The sequence below is a fragment of the Ipomoea triloba genome, chromosome 13 (assembly GCF_003576645.1).
Source record: "Ipomoea triloba cultivar NCNSP0323 chromosome 13, ASM357664v1".
NCBI lineage: Eukaryota > Viridiplantae > Streptophyta > Magnoliopsida > Solanales > Convolvulaceae > Ipomoea > Ipomoea triloba.
This window is the reverse complement of record NC_044928.1, coordinates 28,361,222-28,378,418: the sequence shown is the minus strand read 5'-3', so window position 1 is coordinate 28,378,418 and position 17,197 is coordinate 28,361,222. Positions and strand designations below refer to the sequence as shown.

The 17,197-nt window shown below is 38.2% G+C and overlaps 4 protein-coding genes across 5 annotated transcripts; 2 read left to right on the top strand and 2 right to left on the bottom strand.

The window, feature by feature from the left end:
* Window positions 1-923: 923 nt before the first annotated feature.
* On the top strand, window positions 924-3,516 carry LOC116002075 (extensin-3-like). The gene is made up of 3 exons (XM_031242085.1): window positions 924-1,066; window positions 1,165-1,258; window positions 1,639-3,516. The coding sequence occupies exons 1-3, from the start codon at window positions 1,049-1,051 to the stop codon at window positions 3,198-3,200; spliced, it is 1,674 nt and encodes a 557-aa protein (XP_031097945.1). The 5' UTR covers window positions 924-1,048; the 3' UTR covers window positions 3,201-3,516.
* A 163-nt stretch (window positions 3,517-3,679) lies between these two features.
* Window positions 3,680-9,056, bottom strand: LOC116002074 (WD repeat-containing protein 43). Its single transcript, XM_031242084.1, has 14 exons — window positions 8,929-9,056; window positions 8,755-8,846; window positions 8,142-8,285; window positions 7,909-8,024; window positions 7,624-7,778; window positions 7,356-7,444; window positions 6,684-7,218; window positions 6,171-6,275; window positions 5,836-5,999; window positions 5,645-5,724; window positions 5,195-5,306; window positions 5,017-5,091; window positions 4,782-4,928; window positions 3,680-4,163 (listed from the first exon to the last, which is right to left on the bottom strand). Exons 2-13 carry the CDS (start codon window positions 8,842-8,844, stop codon window positions 4,791-4,793), a joined length of 1,803 nt encoding a protein of 600 aa, XP_031097944.1. The 5' UTR covers window positions 8,845-8,846; window positions 8,929-9,056; the 3' UTR covers window positions 3,680-4,163; window positions 4,782-4,790.
* A 651-nt stretch (window positions 9,057-9,707) lies between these two features.
* Window positions 9,708-10,897, bottom strand: LOC116000942 (dnaJ homolog subfamily C member 14; the record flags this gene model as incomplete). The annotated part of the gene is made up of 4 exons (XM_031240816.1): window positions 9,708-10,225; window positions 10,533-10,600; window positions 10,699-10,750; window positions 10,856-10,897. Coding segments are annotated over 4 exons (552 nt in total), but the record flags the coding sequence as incomplete, so codon positions are not given.
* A 1,690-nt stretch (window positions 10,898-12,587) lies between these two features.
* On the top strand, window positions 12,588-16,792 carry LOC116002103. Of its 2 annotated transcripts, none has more exons than XM_031242128.1 (8): window positions 12,588-12,738; window positions 12,929-13,328; window positions 14,191-14,388; window positions 14,491-14,763; window positions 15,176-15,278; window positions 15,355-15,473; window positions 15,597-15,764; window positions 15,960-16,792. In XM_031242128.1, the coding sequence occupies exons 2-8, from the start codon at window positions 13,035-13,037 to the stop codon at window positions 16,704-16,706; spliced, it is 1,902 nt and encodes a 633-aa protein (XP_031097988.1). In that variant the 5' UTR covers window positions 12,588-12,738; window positions 12,929-13,034; the 3' UTR covers window positions 16,707-16,792. The 2 variants fall into 2 exon arrangements, with proteins under 2 accessions (XP_031097988.1, XP_031097989.1); XM_031242129.1 differs by having other exon boundaries at window positions 12,600-12,722.
* The last annotated feature ends 405 nt before the right edge of the window (window positions 16,793-17,197 follow it).

Below are 17,197 nucleotides of genomic sequence, written 5' to 3'. Positions count from 1 at the left end.
TGGTATGTAAAAGGAGAAGTATATATGACAGTCTTGCTATTTGTAAAGCCCATGACAAAGTAGTCATGATTGTACGAGGAATTGATACTGTACATTGAAGATGTGAATTGTAAAGACAATATGTCTGTCTGTGGTCCAACATTATTTTATTTTTCTGCAAAATTTGTTCATTTTTTTCTAAACTTGTTTAGTTTATATTCTTGGTTGATATGACACTCAATCGATGTAAAAAATCAACACTCCAACTCCACCTCGAATATTTGCAGTTTATAAACTCTAAACTCTATATTTACCAATGAAGCGAATTTTTTAAACATCGCATTTTTATTAGGTTATAATATAATGAACAATTAATAACTTTTGCGTATCCTTCATCTTCATAAACACCACTCTCAAATGCCACGCATCAGAGCATATTGACTTTCTTTCTCGAGAAATTAAAATTTAAGTTAATAGTATGTGATGGATATGACAAAGGAGAACTGTCGTCAAGCACAATTGGAGGTTGAACCTATGGTTACTTAGCTGAACACATAGACGGGACCTTTCGTTATTGCGCACAATGAGCTCCTCGCACTTTGACACTAACACTGCTAGTGAGACTCGATCCCTGATCTTTCTTCCGAAATTTTACCCCTGTATTAACCGAGTTGTCCATGCCGGCAACAACAACGGTTTAATTGAAATGAAGGATCATTACCAATCTACCCAAATATATTTGAGATTTTACAATTTGGAAATTATTCCTAAACTAAAGCAAATCCCTAGGGGTTTAATTTTTTTAGGCCTAGCAGAAATATCCCTTCCTTTTCATCTTCTCCCTTAACGTGCCTTTGTTGCATTTACGGTCTGATACCGACTTTGTTGAAAGGGAGAGGCAAAAACAAGAATTTCAACATTGAAAAGCAGATTCTTCCCGCACTAGCTTCCTTTTAAATCTTCAATCTCCATCCACACACACACGCCATTAATGGATTCCCCATTCCACCCATAAACTCCAGCCATACAATCACCCCCACCCCACCTTGCCATTTCCCTTTCTCCGCTTATGGCGCTTCAATCGCAGGTATATATGCTTAGTTTATCAACTTGCATGTCATATTATGTGAAAATCTAATCTGTAGATGTGTAGCAATCTTCTGATTTGTGAAGTTGTGTGTGCAGAAAATGCAGAGAACTCAGATCACTGAGATTCAGGTAAGGATGGACTGTAATGGGTGTGTCCAGAAAATCAAGAAGGCCTTGCATGGGATTCATGGTGAGTATTACATGATTCTGCAGAAAAAAGTTCTGGTTTTTTTCGCTTTTTTTTGGGTGACGAGGATAACCCAGAAAAAAGTTCTGATTTTCTTTCCCTTTTTTTGGGTGACGAGGAAAACCTGCATCTATTACCCGAAAGGGGTGCACTGGTAAACACAATTTAAACCAAGAAAATCAATAGGCTTAACTTGTTATTACCAAGCCAACAGCCCGACCAGCCCCGACCAGCTTAGTTGTGGTTGCCCATGTAATTTTTTTCTTGTTTTTGAAGATGGTATTGTGGGAGGCTTCATATTTCTGCAGATTGTGAGAGTAAAGTTTGTTTTTTTGTTTTTCTTGTTTGAAGATGAGATTGTTGAATGGTTCATCTTTCTGCAGGTATCTCTGATCTCTACATTGATTTTCCTGGGCAGAAGATTACATTGGTAGGATGGGCAGACCCTGAGAAAATAGTGAAGGCAATTAAGAAAACCAGAAAGAGTGCAGTCATATGTTCTCATACAGAGGCAGAGCCGCCGGAGCCGCCACCTCAGCCGCCGGAGCAAGGCAGTGAGGGTGAATCTACTAGTCCTCCGGCGGAAGCTCCGCCAGCTGAAGCGGCACAGCCTACAGAGCCGCCGAAGGAGCCACCCAAAGACCCGGGGCCGGAAAATCATCATCCTGCAGAGGAAAAGCCATGTCCTGAGGCCAAAATCCAGACAGACCAGCCTGCTAAGCATAAGGATGTAGAAGAGGTTCATGTGGTTTACCACTATCCACCAGACTATAACTATGGCTCAAGCTTTAGCCATGGCTATGGTGGACAATGGGGTTACTATCACCCGGGTGGTGGTACTGGGTTCAGACCTGACCAGCCTCCACCGCCTCTCGGTTCAAGATTCAGACATGAGCCATTTGCGGCAAACAATAGTCCATCTTTCAGATATGAGCCGCCTTCGCCTCCACCTCCCGGGGGTTCAAGATTCCGACAAGAACTGCCTCCACCACCCCACAATCCAGGATTCCGACAAGAACCACCTCCACCACCATACAGTTCGGGGTTCAGACAAGAACCACCGCCACCTCCACCCCCTAGTAGTTCAAGAACCAGACAAGAGCCGCCACCACCTCCACCCCCTAGTAGTTCAAGATCCCGACAAGAGCCACCACCGCCACCACCAACCTACACTCCCGAACTCAAACATTCGGGGTTCAGGCAAGAACCGCCTCAACCCCCGAGTGGTTCAAGACTCAGACAAGAACCACCACCACCACCACCAACCTACAATCCAGAGTTCAAACATCCGGGGTTCAGGCAAGAACCGCCTCAACCCCCGAGTAGTTCAAGACTCAGACAAGAACCACCACCACCGACCTACAGTCCAGAGTTCAAGCATTCAGGGTTCAGGCAAGAACCGCCTCAACCCCCGAGTAGTTCAAGGCTCAGACAAGAACCACCACCACCGACCTACAATCCAGAGTTCAAACATTCAGGGTTAAGGCAAGAATCGCCTCAACCCCCGAGTAGTTCAAGACTCAGACAAGAACCACCCCCACCACCGCCACCATCCTACAGTCAAGAACTCAAAAACGAGCCCCCTCCATATCAAAATGGTTCAGGATTTAGACAAGAGTTCCCACAACCCATTTATGTCTCACATAGCTACAACACCTACAAGCCATCGCCTTATGTCACTGGATATGAATATGCTAGGTCACCTCCAAGATACATGAATTACAATAGACCTGATCCATACACGGAGGACATGTACCCTAGACCAAGGCGTTACACAGGTTATGATTATGTCCAATCAAATAACTCGCCTCCAAGATACACAAATTACGACCATTACACACAACAGGATTACCGTAGACCAGAGCATTACTCCGAGGACTACCACAACGGGAATCTCTCCTCGATGTTCAGTGAAGAAAATCCTAATGCATGCACAATATCATAGGATTGACAACAAGGTCTGTATAACTGATTTCAAATAACTTGTTCAAGTGCCAAAACTCATCTCGTTGACAATTACTGAGTGAATAGTGTGAAATTGTCAAGAGAAGAGATTCTTAGCTTCAAAAGGCAGATGGAATTTATTCTTCAGTCCACTTTGCCTTGGCAATGCATACTGCCTGGCATTCATTTCATGTACAAGAAAACAATTAAAGTCACTTTATTCTTGGATTAGATTCCGCAGCTCCATTTTCTTACAAATGGCCATCTTTTGCTAATAAAGCTAATAGACAGTGTACATCTGAGCTTAGAAACAAAAAGAAAGGAATATTGATATTTATTTATTATTTTTTTTACTTTGCTAGGTGTAGAAATGGGGAAATGGGGAATCTGGAATCTTATTTCTTTGCATCAAATCAAGGTCGGTTGATTATATTCTAAATAATCAAATCATTCAAGCAGGCAAGATCAAACACTATATTCTGGTAAAATGTATTGCTGTTAACTATATGTAAACTTTGTATTAAATGATTTAAGACAAGACAACAAAAATTTAGCTAAAATATCCTAATTTGAAACACAAACACTGGTCTCAGGAAGCAGTTTTCTTTATCATTCTTGATGAACTTTCTCAAGATGTAAATATCATTCCCAACAAAAATATTTCAAAAAAAAAATGAAAGAATGCCAGACAAAATTGCTCAACAATAAGGAGACATGGCATCGATGCACTGTATGGTGGAAAGAAGTTGCGGGCTCAAGAGTGGTAGTTCCAAATTTTGTGCGAAGTAATTGTACAATACCAGCAGAAGAGGGAATCTTACAAATCCCGAAGATTGTAGACAATTCAAGCAGCTGTCCTTGAAATTCACGTACTGTGCTATTGAGCAGTTGGATCAGAGGGACATATTTAATGCATTTGGCGGCCCAAGGTTTGAAAAAACTAGAGAATTAAGAGCAATAAACCCTGCAAGATTGAAAAACTCTCAAACAAGATCCAACCACAAGAGATAGCTAGATATGCAGTGAAACAGCAAACATTGGGTTCATAAGATTAAATATCAAATCAACTGAATGTTCCTAAAGTCCAAATAAATAGAGATCACTGCAAAGGCAATCACCATTTTATTATTTATTAAAAAAAAATTTGTCACTATCTTCCTTTTCATATTACTGTTCCCTTTTTCTGTCTTTATGAAGATGGATTGGCTTGGGAATAGAATATTTAACTGTCTGCAATACAATATACAACATATTTCCAATAGAATATATAACTGTCCTACATAAAATGTATTTCCAACTAATTCCAAGTGTTCCAAGTTTTAATTATTTAACAGATCTGAAGTGATAGACTATTAGCTATAGAGAACTAGGGATTGCAAACTACTAGCAGATACAGTCCTTTAGTTGCAGCTTGCAAGCAAATAAAGTAATAAACTACCAATCAGCAAAGATAAACACATGCAAATGTTTAACTAGAAGCATGCATCATACTTATTGGAGATGAAACTCATTGTTCCATAAATTTATTTGCATGAACAATCAATATATATTTAATATTAATGAAATGCCTACATTCACTTACAAAACTTGCTTAATCATCGTTGTCGCTGCTAGTTTGTGACTCATCCTCCAAGCCATAACGAACTTCTTCAACATCTTCATCCTCACTTTCCTCCATTTGTTCATCACGTAGTAACATCTTGCTTTGGCTATTCGTAGCCTTCTCAAACTGTAGCAGATTCCAAGCACAAGCCAAAATAGCATCAATAAAAATGCTGAAAGAAGTAAAATTTTAATTGAATTCTGAATTTAGCAACCTGAGCTGTTACAAGTTGCAAACGCCCACATAGCTGCAATAAAGAGTTCAGAGCCGCTCCTTTAGACTTCGTAAGCTGGGAAGGAAATTTAGAGTTCAGACTACGTAAAATACCTGACCATGTACAAATAAGCAAAGAATGGGGGGAGGGATATGAAAGAACTTCAAATGTATAATACCTTATATAAGGAATCTAGAAGATGGGTATATGGTTCCTGAGATGTAAGATAGTCATGGTGATTGGCCATTATACAATATATCCATGGAAGAATATATTTTGCCTTGTACAATCTGTTGAGAATTAAATTTAAAATATTCAAAGATAACTGAATGAGAACACATATTTAATTATCATGTAGTTTGAGAAGCAATATTTGTCAATATGAAGATTATTATTCGAAACGGATATTCCACCTCTTGCAAAAAAATAAAAAGAAGAGAAAGATCAAAAGCTACAAACGATGTCAATATGCTATCAGATTCAATCACTATTAGTACATAGTTTTTAAGAAAAAATTTCCTAGCTTAAGTTGGGATTCCTCTCCTTTGTTTTGATGGGTAGCATAACTTGGGGTTGTTATACTCTAAAAACATTTAGATAATGAAATATTGAATTAGCAAAACCAGACCTGGAATGCCATCCAGCAATCAGCATTTCTAACAAGCTGCATGCATCACTGGGTTCCATAGATAAAACAGTTTTCTTTATCTGTAAAAAGAAAAAATTGAAAAAACAGTGTTGGCACACAAATCTTTCAGAGATGGTTATTATAACTTGTAAGAAATTAATCTCTGTAAATAGGAATCCGTAAACTCAGACCTCCTTCTGCGGAATACTAACTTCAAGATTGATACCACTGATTTTGTCAGATTCAAAAGTTGGCTTAGAAGTGGGATCATCATTATCACAAACAATCCCCATGGATCTCAGTTGCTCCTCCATGCATATTGTGACAGTATCAGCATCATATTGGCACTCGTCATCTGAATGCAAAAGAAATAATCAGACATCTATTTTATTTTTTTTTTGAAAAGAACCTGAGCTTCATGACAATTAGACTAGTTTAGAAATATTAGGATATCATACTAGCATACTTGAAATCTGTAGTAGTTTGAGAAGGCTACTAACAATAAAGAACAGATTGTTTAGCATACCTTTACTAACCACTAGCTTAGCTCCACTCTTTGCACCAGGCAAATCAAGAATATGAGGCATAGGAAGTAAGGCACCCTCCGCATTCGCACGATCCAATGCAGTAACTGTTTTTAAGCAATACAATTGTTATTAGCACGCAAGGATTAGAATTTGAATCAACCATAGGCAGAAGAAATGTGACTACATAATGTACGTATCAAGAAGGCAGGCATATGTATTCTGCCTGAAATTGATTGCATATGAATTTCCTAAATCGAAATCACATACAAATTCCAAGTTCTAAATGAAATGCAGATATTTAAGAAACAACTTCATCATATCTCTTTAAAGAAAACAAATCCAGCAAAGCAAAAAATTTCCAGAAAAAGGCATATTGAGCTATTTCTGTTGAATTTGGTTCAAATTCCCAAGATGTAAGGTTGGGAGCAGAAATATGTCTCGGAATGCAACAATATTCAAGTTAGAAGCTAATGGGGATAGTTGGAGAAAGCATGGAACTTAGATTCAGTTACCTTGATTCTGTGATTTGGACAATTTTCTTTTGCGAGATTGACTGATGGGAAGAAGAAGTCCATCAAGTGAACTGTTTAACTTTAGGTCTGTCCCAGACTGCAGCAGAACTTTCTCAAAAGATGGCTTTACGTGCAAACCATGGGCCAGAAACACATGGCAAGAAGCAGGTTTAACAACAGTCTCCAATTTTGCAGCAAAAACACCAGGCACTGTGCCATTGTATTTCTTCAGCATTTCCTCATCAGAGGATATCTTGGTGGGCTTGCAATGGCGCAACTCCTTGGCACTCTTCCCATGCCAAAAATAACAGACACCTGTCTCAGAGATAGCCAAAACACAAAGGCCTGCTTCATCTGCATCAGTAGCAATGCATCGACTTTCCAAAAAGACAGCAGGGTGATCCATTGCAAGCAAACAGCACGCTGATTGCTTTTTGCTGCCACCTAACTTCCAGACTGCAATATATCTCTCACCAACAGCAGAAGAAAGCAGATACTTTCCATCTTCAGAGAATACCATACACCGAACAGGACCCTATTCACAAAGGAGATAATAAGATTGGTAGATATAAAAAGCAAATGGAGAAGACATGCTCTTGATTTCTTTGAGAAAAATAAACAGAACATAAGAGATGTAAAATTAAATGGCCAGAAAACTGCAGAACAACTCACAGGGTGGCCAGAAAACTTCTGCAGCTTTTTGTGGTCCGAACAGTTAACAATCTTCAACTGAGAAGCTGCAGTTGCTAATACTTCCCCACCTGACATGATATATTACAATTGCAACATTAAATAAGGTAATATCAAGGTTAAAAAATGACTTAGTAAAACAAAAGTAATGTGTCAACTACTTAATTTCTAAGTGGAGTTGTCTCTGCAGATAATCAAAAAGCAATTATAATGCTAATTACTTGAGTCTCATTAGAAATAAAGTACAAACCTGATGAAATGGACATAGACGATATTCCCTTTGTAGAAGCTTTGAACTTCTGCAACAAGTTACCGGACATGGTATCAAGTTCACAAACCATCCCATCTGCACCTGCAGTATAGATGAGCCGACCACTTTTAGGAAACGATATGGCAGTGACACCCCTGCACAGTGAGATATAAAGAGGAAAAATGAAAATCACCTTAGTTGTCCCTACAAAATTTCCCCTCAAACTCTGATTATAATATTAGAGAAAGCTAAAAAGAAAGCATTGTAAGAAAACAAAGGACTCACCCAGGATGGCAATCACAAGCTCTCCATTTCAACTGACCAGCAGATACATCCAACGCCAGAACATCCCCACCGCCAGTTCCCAATACCAATATTGAAGTTCCAAGCTTCCTTTTTTTCTACAAACCATTAAAATTTTACAATTTGCAAGATTTGAACTTGGGACAAATCAATAAACGTATCAAACAATTTGAACTGAAACCAAGCAGTAGATGCCTGGAGAATATGTAACAAACCTTTTTTTCCATAGAAATCCATTTCATACAAGTATAGTCCATGGAAAGGTGCCCTTCTTGTTTTTTAGCAAACATGTTTGTGACCTCAGAAGACTCAATATCTGCAAACTCAGTCTGTATCTGACCTTTCACCGTATCCCATATCTGAAATATACCCAAACAAAGCCTTCAACTACAGAAACTATGATAAGAGTCCACAAACAAATTCACACAAGCAGCCTACTTAGCTCGTTAAGAAAACAAATTACTAAGCGCAACCAGGTTGGTCACTGTTGATTTGGTAACCTCAAGGTTACAAGTTCAACTCCCGGAGCGGCCTATTGGCCTTTTTATTTGACCCGTTCAGCTAGCTATAGGCAACTTACACTACTTTAGGTCCTTTACGGCTAGGATTGTAAGGCGGGATTTACCTAATACACACTAGGTCCAACTAAATGCATGCATATATGGGAAAATTCTCAGCTCAACCCCATTCCCTCATCACATTCGATAAGAAAGAGTTTTACTTGCAAAAGGTAAATACACATTCATAAGCATAACAATTTAAATCATTTTAAACTATGAAAAATACAAATAACATAAATGCCAAAATTGGAACCCAAAAAAAAGGCACCTTTATACGACCATCACCGGTGCTGATAGCAAAGAAGTCCCGAGAAGGGCTGAAGGCCGTCAAGAAGTCTCTGATATTTGGTGACCCCATAGCTGAACAGAGAAACCAAACAATAAAAATAAGAGCTTTACAAGTAAACAGCTAGTATTCACATATAGCTAGAGAGACACATACATGCCGGAGAAAACAGAGGTTCCGTGCAGTGGTTGGGCCGCTGGGCAGTGGCAGACGGCGCGGCGGAGGTAAATTTTTTAGCTGCTGCTTATTGGTTGCAGTATTGTCTTCTTGAAGATCGTTGGTTTTTTGCCCTCGCAAAGAAGAAAAGGAAAAAAGAGACTAAGTATGAGTTTTTGGGCTTTGTATTTTGGGATCTGTAATTTGGGCCATATGACACTTCAGCCCAATTCGTAAAATGACATAATTTCACATTAGCTCCCTCAAGTTTTTGACAGCTTTCAAAAAAAAAAAAACTTAAAATCTTAAATTCTCTGTATATTTTGTAATTAAATTTGCACCCATATCAACCTATAAATATATAGAGAGGAGATGATCAAATGAGAACATAAAACGTGTGGACGAATCTCATTCGATTCACTGGATTAAAATTAAAGTTGTAAAAATCGCTAAGTGTTATTCAAGCGTCTATTTAAAAATAATAATAATAATAATAATAATAAGACTAAAATATTAAATATTAACCTAAAAACATCTAGAATTTTAAATTGTATAGAGATTTAAAAAATCAATTATATTCTGCAAAATATTAATATAGAGTAGTGATTTTGATTTTTTAAATACAATTTTGGGGTTTATGATCAACTTAAATGATTTAGGGTTATTTAGTATAAAAATTTGGTTCTTTTTAAGCAAGTTTCATGTAGATAAAATAACAATTCGAACAACATATATAACTCCAAATGGATCAAAATTCAATAAACCAATGATCTTTGGAGTACCCTTAAATATTCTCTTATTTATTTGCTTGCTCCAACAACAAAAGCTACAAAACCAATGCCCTTTGTTGATTGAAGTCTAATGTATCTATCATGTCTACATAAAAAAGACACAAATAAAAATCATACTAATCACCAACACATTTTTGTGCCCTTTCTGTTCTATGCTCAAACACTGGAGATTGGTTCTTCTTGCCCACACTCTGCACTCTACTCTGATTCCTGTGGTGAGGATAGCCATGGAACACATAATCAGAAGGATTGAAGATCGGATATTCATCGCGCCGAATTCTGGCATTTGCATTCATCTTCACACACTTCTCTATCACTGTTGCCTCCTGGGAAAATCTGGCTTTAAGCTCCCTCACAATCTGGCACACATTCCTGGACTTCACCACTTTTGCCTGGGGAGGGTTAGAGTTCAGATATGGATTGTTGCAGCACTCGTTGCAGAAGCTACTTTGTCTCTGCACATCAAAATCTGCTCTCCGGACATCATCTGCTAAACAAACATATGCCTGTCATGTCCCAACACCAAAAATATTAGTATCTTTCAAAAACTCATGTATATACAATAACGCTCTTTGCAGAATTTACTGTGTCTCTACAAATCAATTTCATGTGTATGCAACAACAGTCTTCGTAGAAGTACGTGACAAACACACTAAATTGGTCAGATTGGTCAGGCTGTTAACTTGGTAACAGCAACAGCAAGGTTACAAATTATTGGTTTGAGTCGATCAGCTATGGGCAAATAGTTTACTTTCTTGCCTTTGACTGACAGTTAGGATCACAAAACAAGGTTTACACACAAAACAAACTTACCTCGGATACTAGTTTGAATGCAACATCAGCCTTGGGATGTTTGTTCTTGTCAGGATGAAGCTGCAAAGCTGCAATAATCACAACCAAAAAAAAAAAAAAAAAACCCCAAATTATTCATCTCTAAACACTCTGCAAAATCAAAGATTAATCACTTCAATTAGCCTACCAAGTCCACGGTAACGTTTCTTGATGGCATCCACCCCAGCACTCTCATCAATCTACCAGAAAGCACAAACACAAACCTCAAAAAACAACACCAACTGCAACCAAAACACAACACCAATAATCTGGCAAGAAAAAAACATACTCCAAGAACGAGGTACCAGTCGACAAACCCCGGTTTTTCGGGGCGAAAACGATGATGATTATGCCTGTGAGCGCAGGAACTAGCACGGAGAGAAACGTTGCAGATGTCTATAACCAGCTGGGATTTCTTGGCATCTGCAGATGAGTCATTTCTTGATCTCCCCATACTAAATGAGAGTAGCAATAATATAATGTGAGCTGGAAATGCAGAAGATCAGAGTTGCATAAAGGGGTGGAGCGGTTAAGAATTTAGGGGGGATTGTTAGGAATGGAGAAGATGAGATGGATGGTGGGTTTTGAAAGTGGATTAGTTGGTGGGAATAAGGAGAGCGGGAGAGATTAACGTTAATCTGCACATGTGGCCGGAGTAATTTGCATATAATCATCCTTAAATTTCAAATGGCATGCGCAATAATCTTGCGGAATCTCAACTATAACTGCTATAATAATTCATCTTTAATGTATGCATTATACTATTAGTACACTACATATTGCGTGACCTTACTTTGATTCTTTGCCAAATCCATTATTTTATGCATAACAAACCACATAACATTTAACTTAAGTTATATTGTTTGAACAATATCTGAAGTATGCAAGTTTACCATTTCTCCAATTTTGTATATTCAAAATATGAACTTTGTCACTCTAGGGTGGATAATACCCCCTATGTCGACAAGCGTTTAATCCGTTCAGGAGGAATCTCAAAAATCCAAAAGACAATATGTAGAGTATGTTCATAGAAGATTGCATTGTCAACCAGTCAGTACAAAAATTTGTTTCGTGATGAATAGAATATGCCTAGTCGAATAGAACTACCTTAGTAGTTATTTATCAATTACTTAATTGCTCTCCGTCCTTTGTATCAAGCAAAAAATTATGTATTTCTAATTAATCATACCATATTTATTATCATTGTATTAATTATATCCAAAATATTGGCTAACATATTTGACTTTCCTTTTTCCATTATAAAAAGAAATAATATAGTAATAATTAATATATGATATTTACCAAATTGTATCTATCTTTCTTCTTCTTCTTAATATAGGATTTTCACATGTATAACATTGATGATGTGTTAAAAAACAATGTTTAAATTTGTTTTCATTATATCATTGTTCTTGACCAAATATATTAATCTATGGTTTATGTTTTTTTTTTTTAGTATTATACGACGGATCAATATAAAAATTCACACTTACATTAACTTGAGCTAAAAACTTGTTGGCTCATGGCTTGTCAAGCGACTTTCAACATCCTCCCCCTCCCCACACACATTACACTCAAATTGAGTGTACTTATGCATATTATGAGTGCATCGTCAAATATCAATGGATGCATTATAAAACTTTGTCCATTATATCATTATATTATAAAAATGTCACATTATTTTTCTGAATTTCTTTTAAATATTTGATTAATTTAAATAGATAAAATTATTCAATATGTAAATTATGTATTTTGGATCCGAATACACAGAATAATTTGTCATTATAACGATATAAAATGTGAACTCGAGCCTGCTTGTGATAGAGAAGTTGTCTCATCCAGCTGGAGCCGCGGATCCAATTGACAATGGACTCGGCCAACCCGAAATTCCAAACCCGATTAATCTTTACCCGACCCATTTGATGGGCCCACATCTAATTAATTTCTTAATCCAATCCAAATCCCACCTTCCCTACACGCCAATATGGATGCCTTGTCCAAGTCCAACATATCGAGCACACCTTCTACCCTAAATTACTGTTATGCCCTCATTCCCGTGTCCTACTTGCCTTCCCAAAGCCCCATTTTCGTCATTCCCACACATCACCGTCGTCCCCAACTCCGTTTCGCCCCTTCTACGAACCCTCCCTAGCCCCCTCCACCGTAAACATGGTATAAGCAAAATTAGGTATATCTATATGTGTATATATATATTATATATCATATATTATATATTATTGTATATGTGTATGTTTATATGCGTGTAATTGTTTGTTGTATTTGTGGTTTAGATCAATTTCAATTGTGTCTCAGATTTTGATTTTCAAAGGCTAAAAATTTTCTCAATTTGTGTGGGGGTTGTTTGAGCTGTGATCTAGGCTCTAGAGCTGTTGTTTCGTTTAATTCGGTGCGTGCGATCATTATTGCGCGTATTTATGCTGTGAATCGGGTGGTGGTGGTGAGTGGCTAGGGAGTGGTGGTCTAATGGCGGCTACGACGATGGCGACGGCGGCGGGAGCGGTGGTTCTGATGTACTATGTGCTCAGTCGGAGGTTATCGGCCAAAGAAGAGGATGAGGTGGGCGGGGAGTACTCGAAATCGCCTGGTTGTAGATCTGTTAAACGGAGGCTGTCTCGGAGGCCAGCTCAGGCTCCGGCGACGTGGCTAGAGACGATTTCGACGTTGGCGGAGACGCTTAGGTTTACTTATTCGGAGACACTGGGGAAATGGCCTATCGGTGACTTGGCTTTCGGGATTAATTACCTCATCCGAAGGCAGGTAGGTGTTGTTTTCCCCGAGGGATTTTAGCTGTGATTACTTGCTTTATCTCAAAGTTATCGCCTTCTTCTCAACTGTTGTAATGCTTCATCAGTTTTATGGAAATTGGGGTAGTTGGATTGGACTGTTTTCTAATCAAACTGTTATTTTGAGCTGTTCTAGTGAGTAGATGGTTTTTATAATTATTTTAACTGTAATATTTCCATTTATCATGTGTTTCAGTAGGTAAAGTTGAGTTCTTTTTGCAAATAGGTGCTTTCAGCCTTCTGATGTTCTAGGTTATAATGGTCTGGGGAAAAGCTGAATCTGGGCCAGATAGCATAGTGCTAGTTTGCTTCTCCTTTTTTGGCATTTACTGCCACAAACTTGTGGAGTGACATAATTTTGTTGATTGTAAGGCCTTGGGAATATATTTGTTGATTCTCAAGTCCAGAAATAGCATTTATCTGTGAAATATGCAGTTTTTTTTGGGTACTTTGGTTTGTATAGTGTTAGCAAAGACTTGAAACATGAATTTAAAATTTTTTCTTTCCTGCAACATTTATGATACTTGTGCTCCACAGACACATTTATATACAAGTTTGCCTCACTATTTTTGATGGCATTAAATTCTCTTCCTAACATAAACTTAAATTTTGTTGTTAGTGAATGAATTGTTGCACTGTTTTCTGTGTTTTAAATTTAGTCTGTAAAATTTCAGGGTTCAATATCATTGTTAAAGAGATCAATGAACTAGAAATGCTTTATTGTGAAAGAATGCAGCTACAAAATAGAGCTTTCCAAATCTCTCCTGGATGTTTTATGCCTGCCTTTTGTTTGATTCTATTATGTTACCTCAACTGATGATGTGAATTGTGTTCAGGGTAACTTGAGAGTTGCAAGTGTATATGCTGGTGATAATTGCTTGCAGTTGAAGGGTGCTGATATTATTGCACAGTTGTATGAGTATTTGAGGTTGTTGACCCTTTGCTATCTTTTCTCAAAGAAGCCATTCCCTGTATTTTTGGAGACTGCTGGCTACTGTCAAGAAGATGTTCTTCTTCAGAAGCCTAAAGCGGGGGTATGGAATTGTATACTATGTAATATTTGGGCTGCTTCATCAAAATAAAGCTTTTTCCCCCATAAGCTAAGTTTTTTTTTTTTTTTTAATTTGTTTTTGCAGCTCCTAAAGCCTGCCTTCACAATTTTACGGGATAAAAACTTAAAGTGCTTCCTTCTTCTAATTCGAGGCACTCATAGTATCAAGGATACATTGACTGCTGCAACAGGGGCAGTTGTCCCTTTCCACCATTCGGTTTTAAATGATGGTGGAATTGGCAATCTTGTTTTGGGATATGCACATTGTGGGATGGTTGCAGCTGCTCGGTGGATTGCAAAACTTAGTATTCCTTTCCTTCTCAAGGCACTTGAGGAAAACCCTGATTATGAAGTGAAGGTGAGCAGCAACCTGATTAATCATTTTGGTTTACTATTTTCTCTATTTTCTTTACATGTAGTAACTTGATACGTTTCTATTAAGTAAATTATTTCAATGTACTTAGCATGATCCAAAAAAAAACAGAGTTTCAATTAGTAGGTAAAGGTCATAGTATATAGCAACTGTGTAGTTAATGGCTCATGATGGCTTGAAAATGATTTGCACTCTCATATTTGCCAATTTTTCTAAATGAAAAGAAATATTATTGAAAAGAAAAAAGTGTAGCTGTTATAGTTTCCAAGAATATTTAGTATTTGACTTTTGCTTTGCGAGGATTGAGAGGTTAATTTCTTGTTTATCCAGTTTACTATGCCTCCAAGTAAATGCCTACTTAAATTTCTCAACAACCGTGACTTTTTGTCAACTTTAGGTTGTCGGTCACTCTCTTGGAGGTGGCACTGCTGCACTACTTACCTATATCCTCCGAGAGCAGAAAGATTTATCTTCAATCACTTGCGTTACCTTTGCACCGGGTATGGAACAATCTGCAAAACTAAAGTTTGATACAACATCAATGCTCTTCTCTGATTTCTTTGGATTTTTATCCAGCTGCCTGTATGACATGGGAATTGGCGGAGTCTGGAAAGCACTTCATTACAACAATAATCAATGGTGCTGATCTTGTGCCTACATTCTCAACTGCTTCCATAGATGTCCTTCGCACAGAGGTGTGGCAACCTTGGTCTAACAAATTCAGCTTTGGAAACTGTTTTTATTTTTTTAAAATCATTGTACCTAACATGAGAAAAATGTTTTAACTGCTGTGTTATCTTGTTATCATTTCTCATCAGGTCACAGCATCATCTTGGTTGAATGATCTTCGTGATCAAGTTGAGCGTAATAGAGTTTTAAAAGTCATTTATCGCTCTGCCACTGCACTCGGCCCATCAATAGCTGTGGCTAAAGCAAGAGTTGCTGGTGCAGGTGCACTTCTGCGGCCAGTCTCCAGCAGTACGCAGGTAAGAGGTTGCTACCTTTGTGTGGTCTGTTAGCCTGCTGATTTTCCTCCTTTAAGAACACTCACTGTATTTAAGTAGTGACTATTCAGAACACAGATTAAATCTCTCGTAAATGAGTTTGTGCAATGAGTGGACTTTGCTGCTGCTTATTCAATATTCACATAGCAAAAGCTGATTTGGCTAGTGAAATTACAGGTTGTGATGAAGCGTGCACAGGATGTAGCCCAGGCAGTGGTTAAGACTAGATCTACGCTATCATCGTGGTCATGTATTGGTCCACGGCGGCGTGTTGTGTCTCATTCCCCAAAAGTAGACGATTTGCCCGAGGCTCCCCTCATAACTCAGAGAACATCTGAATCTTTTGTGAGTGAAATCGTGACCAGTGCCCCCGAGGCAAGCGAGGTTGAATATTGTTCTTCGAGCAGCGGGTCTGGACAGGAGGACACAGACGAAGAGGACGATACCAAGCAGGTGGAGAAAGCCATTGCTGCTTCCACTATAGAAGCAGCTATAACCGAAGGCGAGCTGTGGTATGAACTCGAGAAGGAGCTCGAGAGGCAGGAGCAAGAGGCCGATGTCCACGGCCAGGAAGAAGCAGCTGCAGCTATAGAAATCGCGGAAGAGGAGAAAGTACTGGTCGACGCAGTAGAAATCCACACACCAATCTCATCCGCAGATGTTTCTGACAACCTCCAATTCTACCCTCCTGGCCGGATAATGCACATGGTCTCGATACCTTCATCGGACGCAAGCGATTCAGGCTCAGGCAGTCACGATGCTTCAACCGACGAAGAGCGTGTTGGCATCTACGAGACACCCCGAGAACTATACAGTAAACTCCGTCTGTCGAAGACAATGATAAACGACCATTATATGCCAATGTACAAGAAAATGATGGAATTGTTGATTAGGGAATTAGAAAACGAAGAAGACATGTTGTGATGTATCTGTTAATGTCTAATGATATGAATGATGAATTGACACTTCACATATTTGTAGAATGGATAATAGGGCATCATTCCTTCCTACTATTACTTCTCACTAAACATTACCATCCTCATGCAACGAAGTAAGGCTAATTCAACCGAGTTTCGATTAAATTGACAGATTTTATCACTTTACACCCCGATTGAAGCTGAATGGCAAGTGATGCATTCCCATCAATAGATCTATTTTGCTCTTTGAATACATGTCCTTGATGAGAATTGAATGAATTGTATTGAATGCGATAGTTCAAAGATACAGATTACAGGGATATATATAATGAGAGAATATAGGGAATCACAGGAAGCCCGCCTAAAATATAGAGTCATAATCTGAATCAAATACATAGAGTCCTAATATCCTTAACATAAATTTTGCTTTATTTATAATTCTCATAAGTTACATTTTCAATATCTTGAATAATACTTTAAGAGTTGGCTTATACCTAT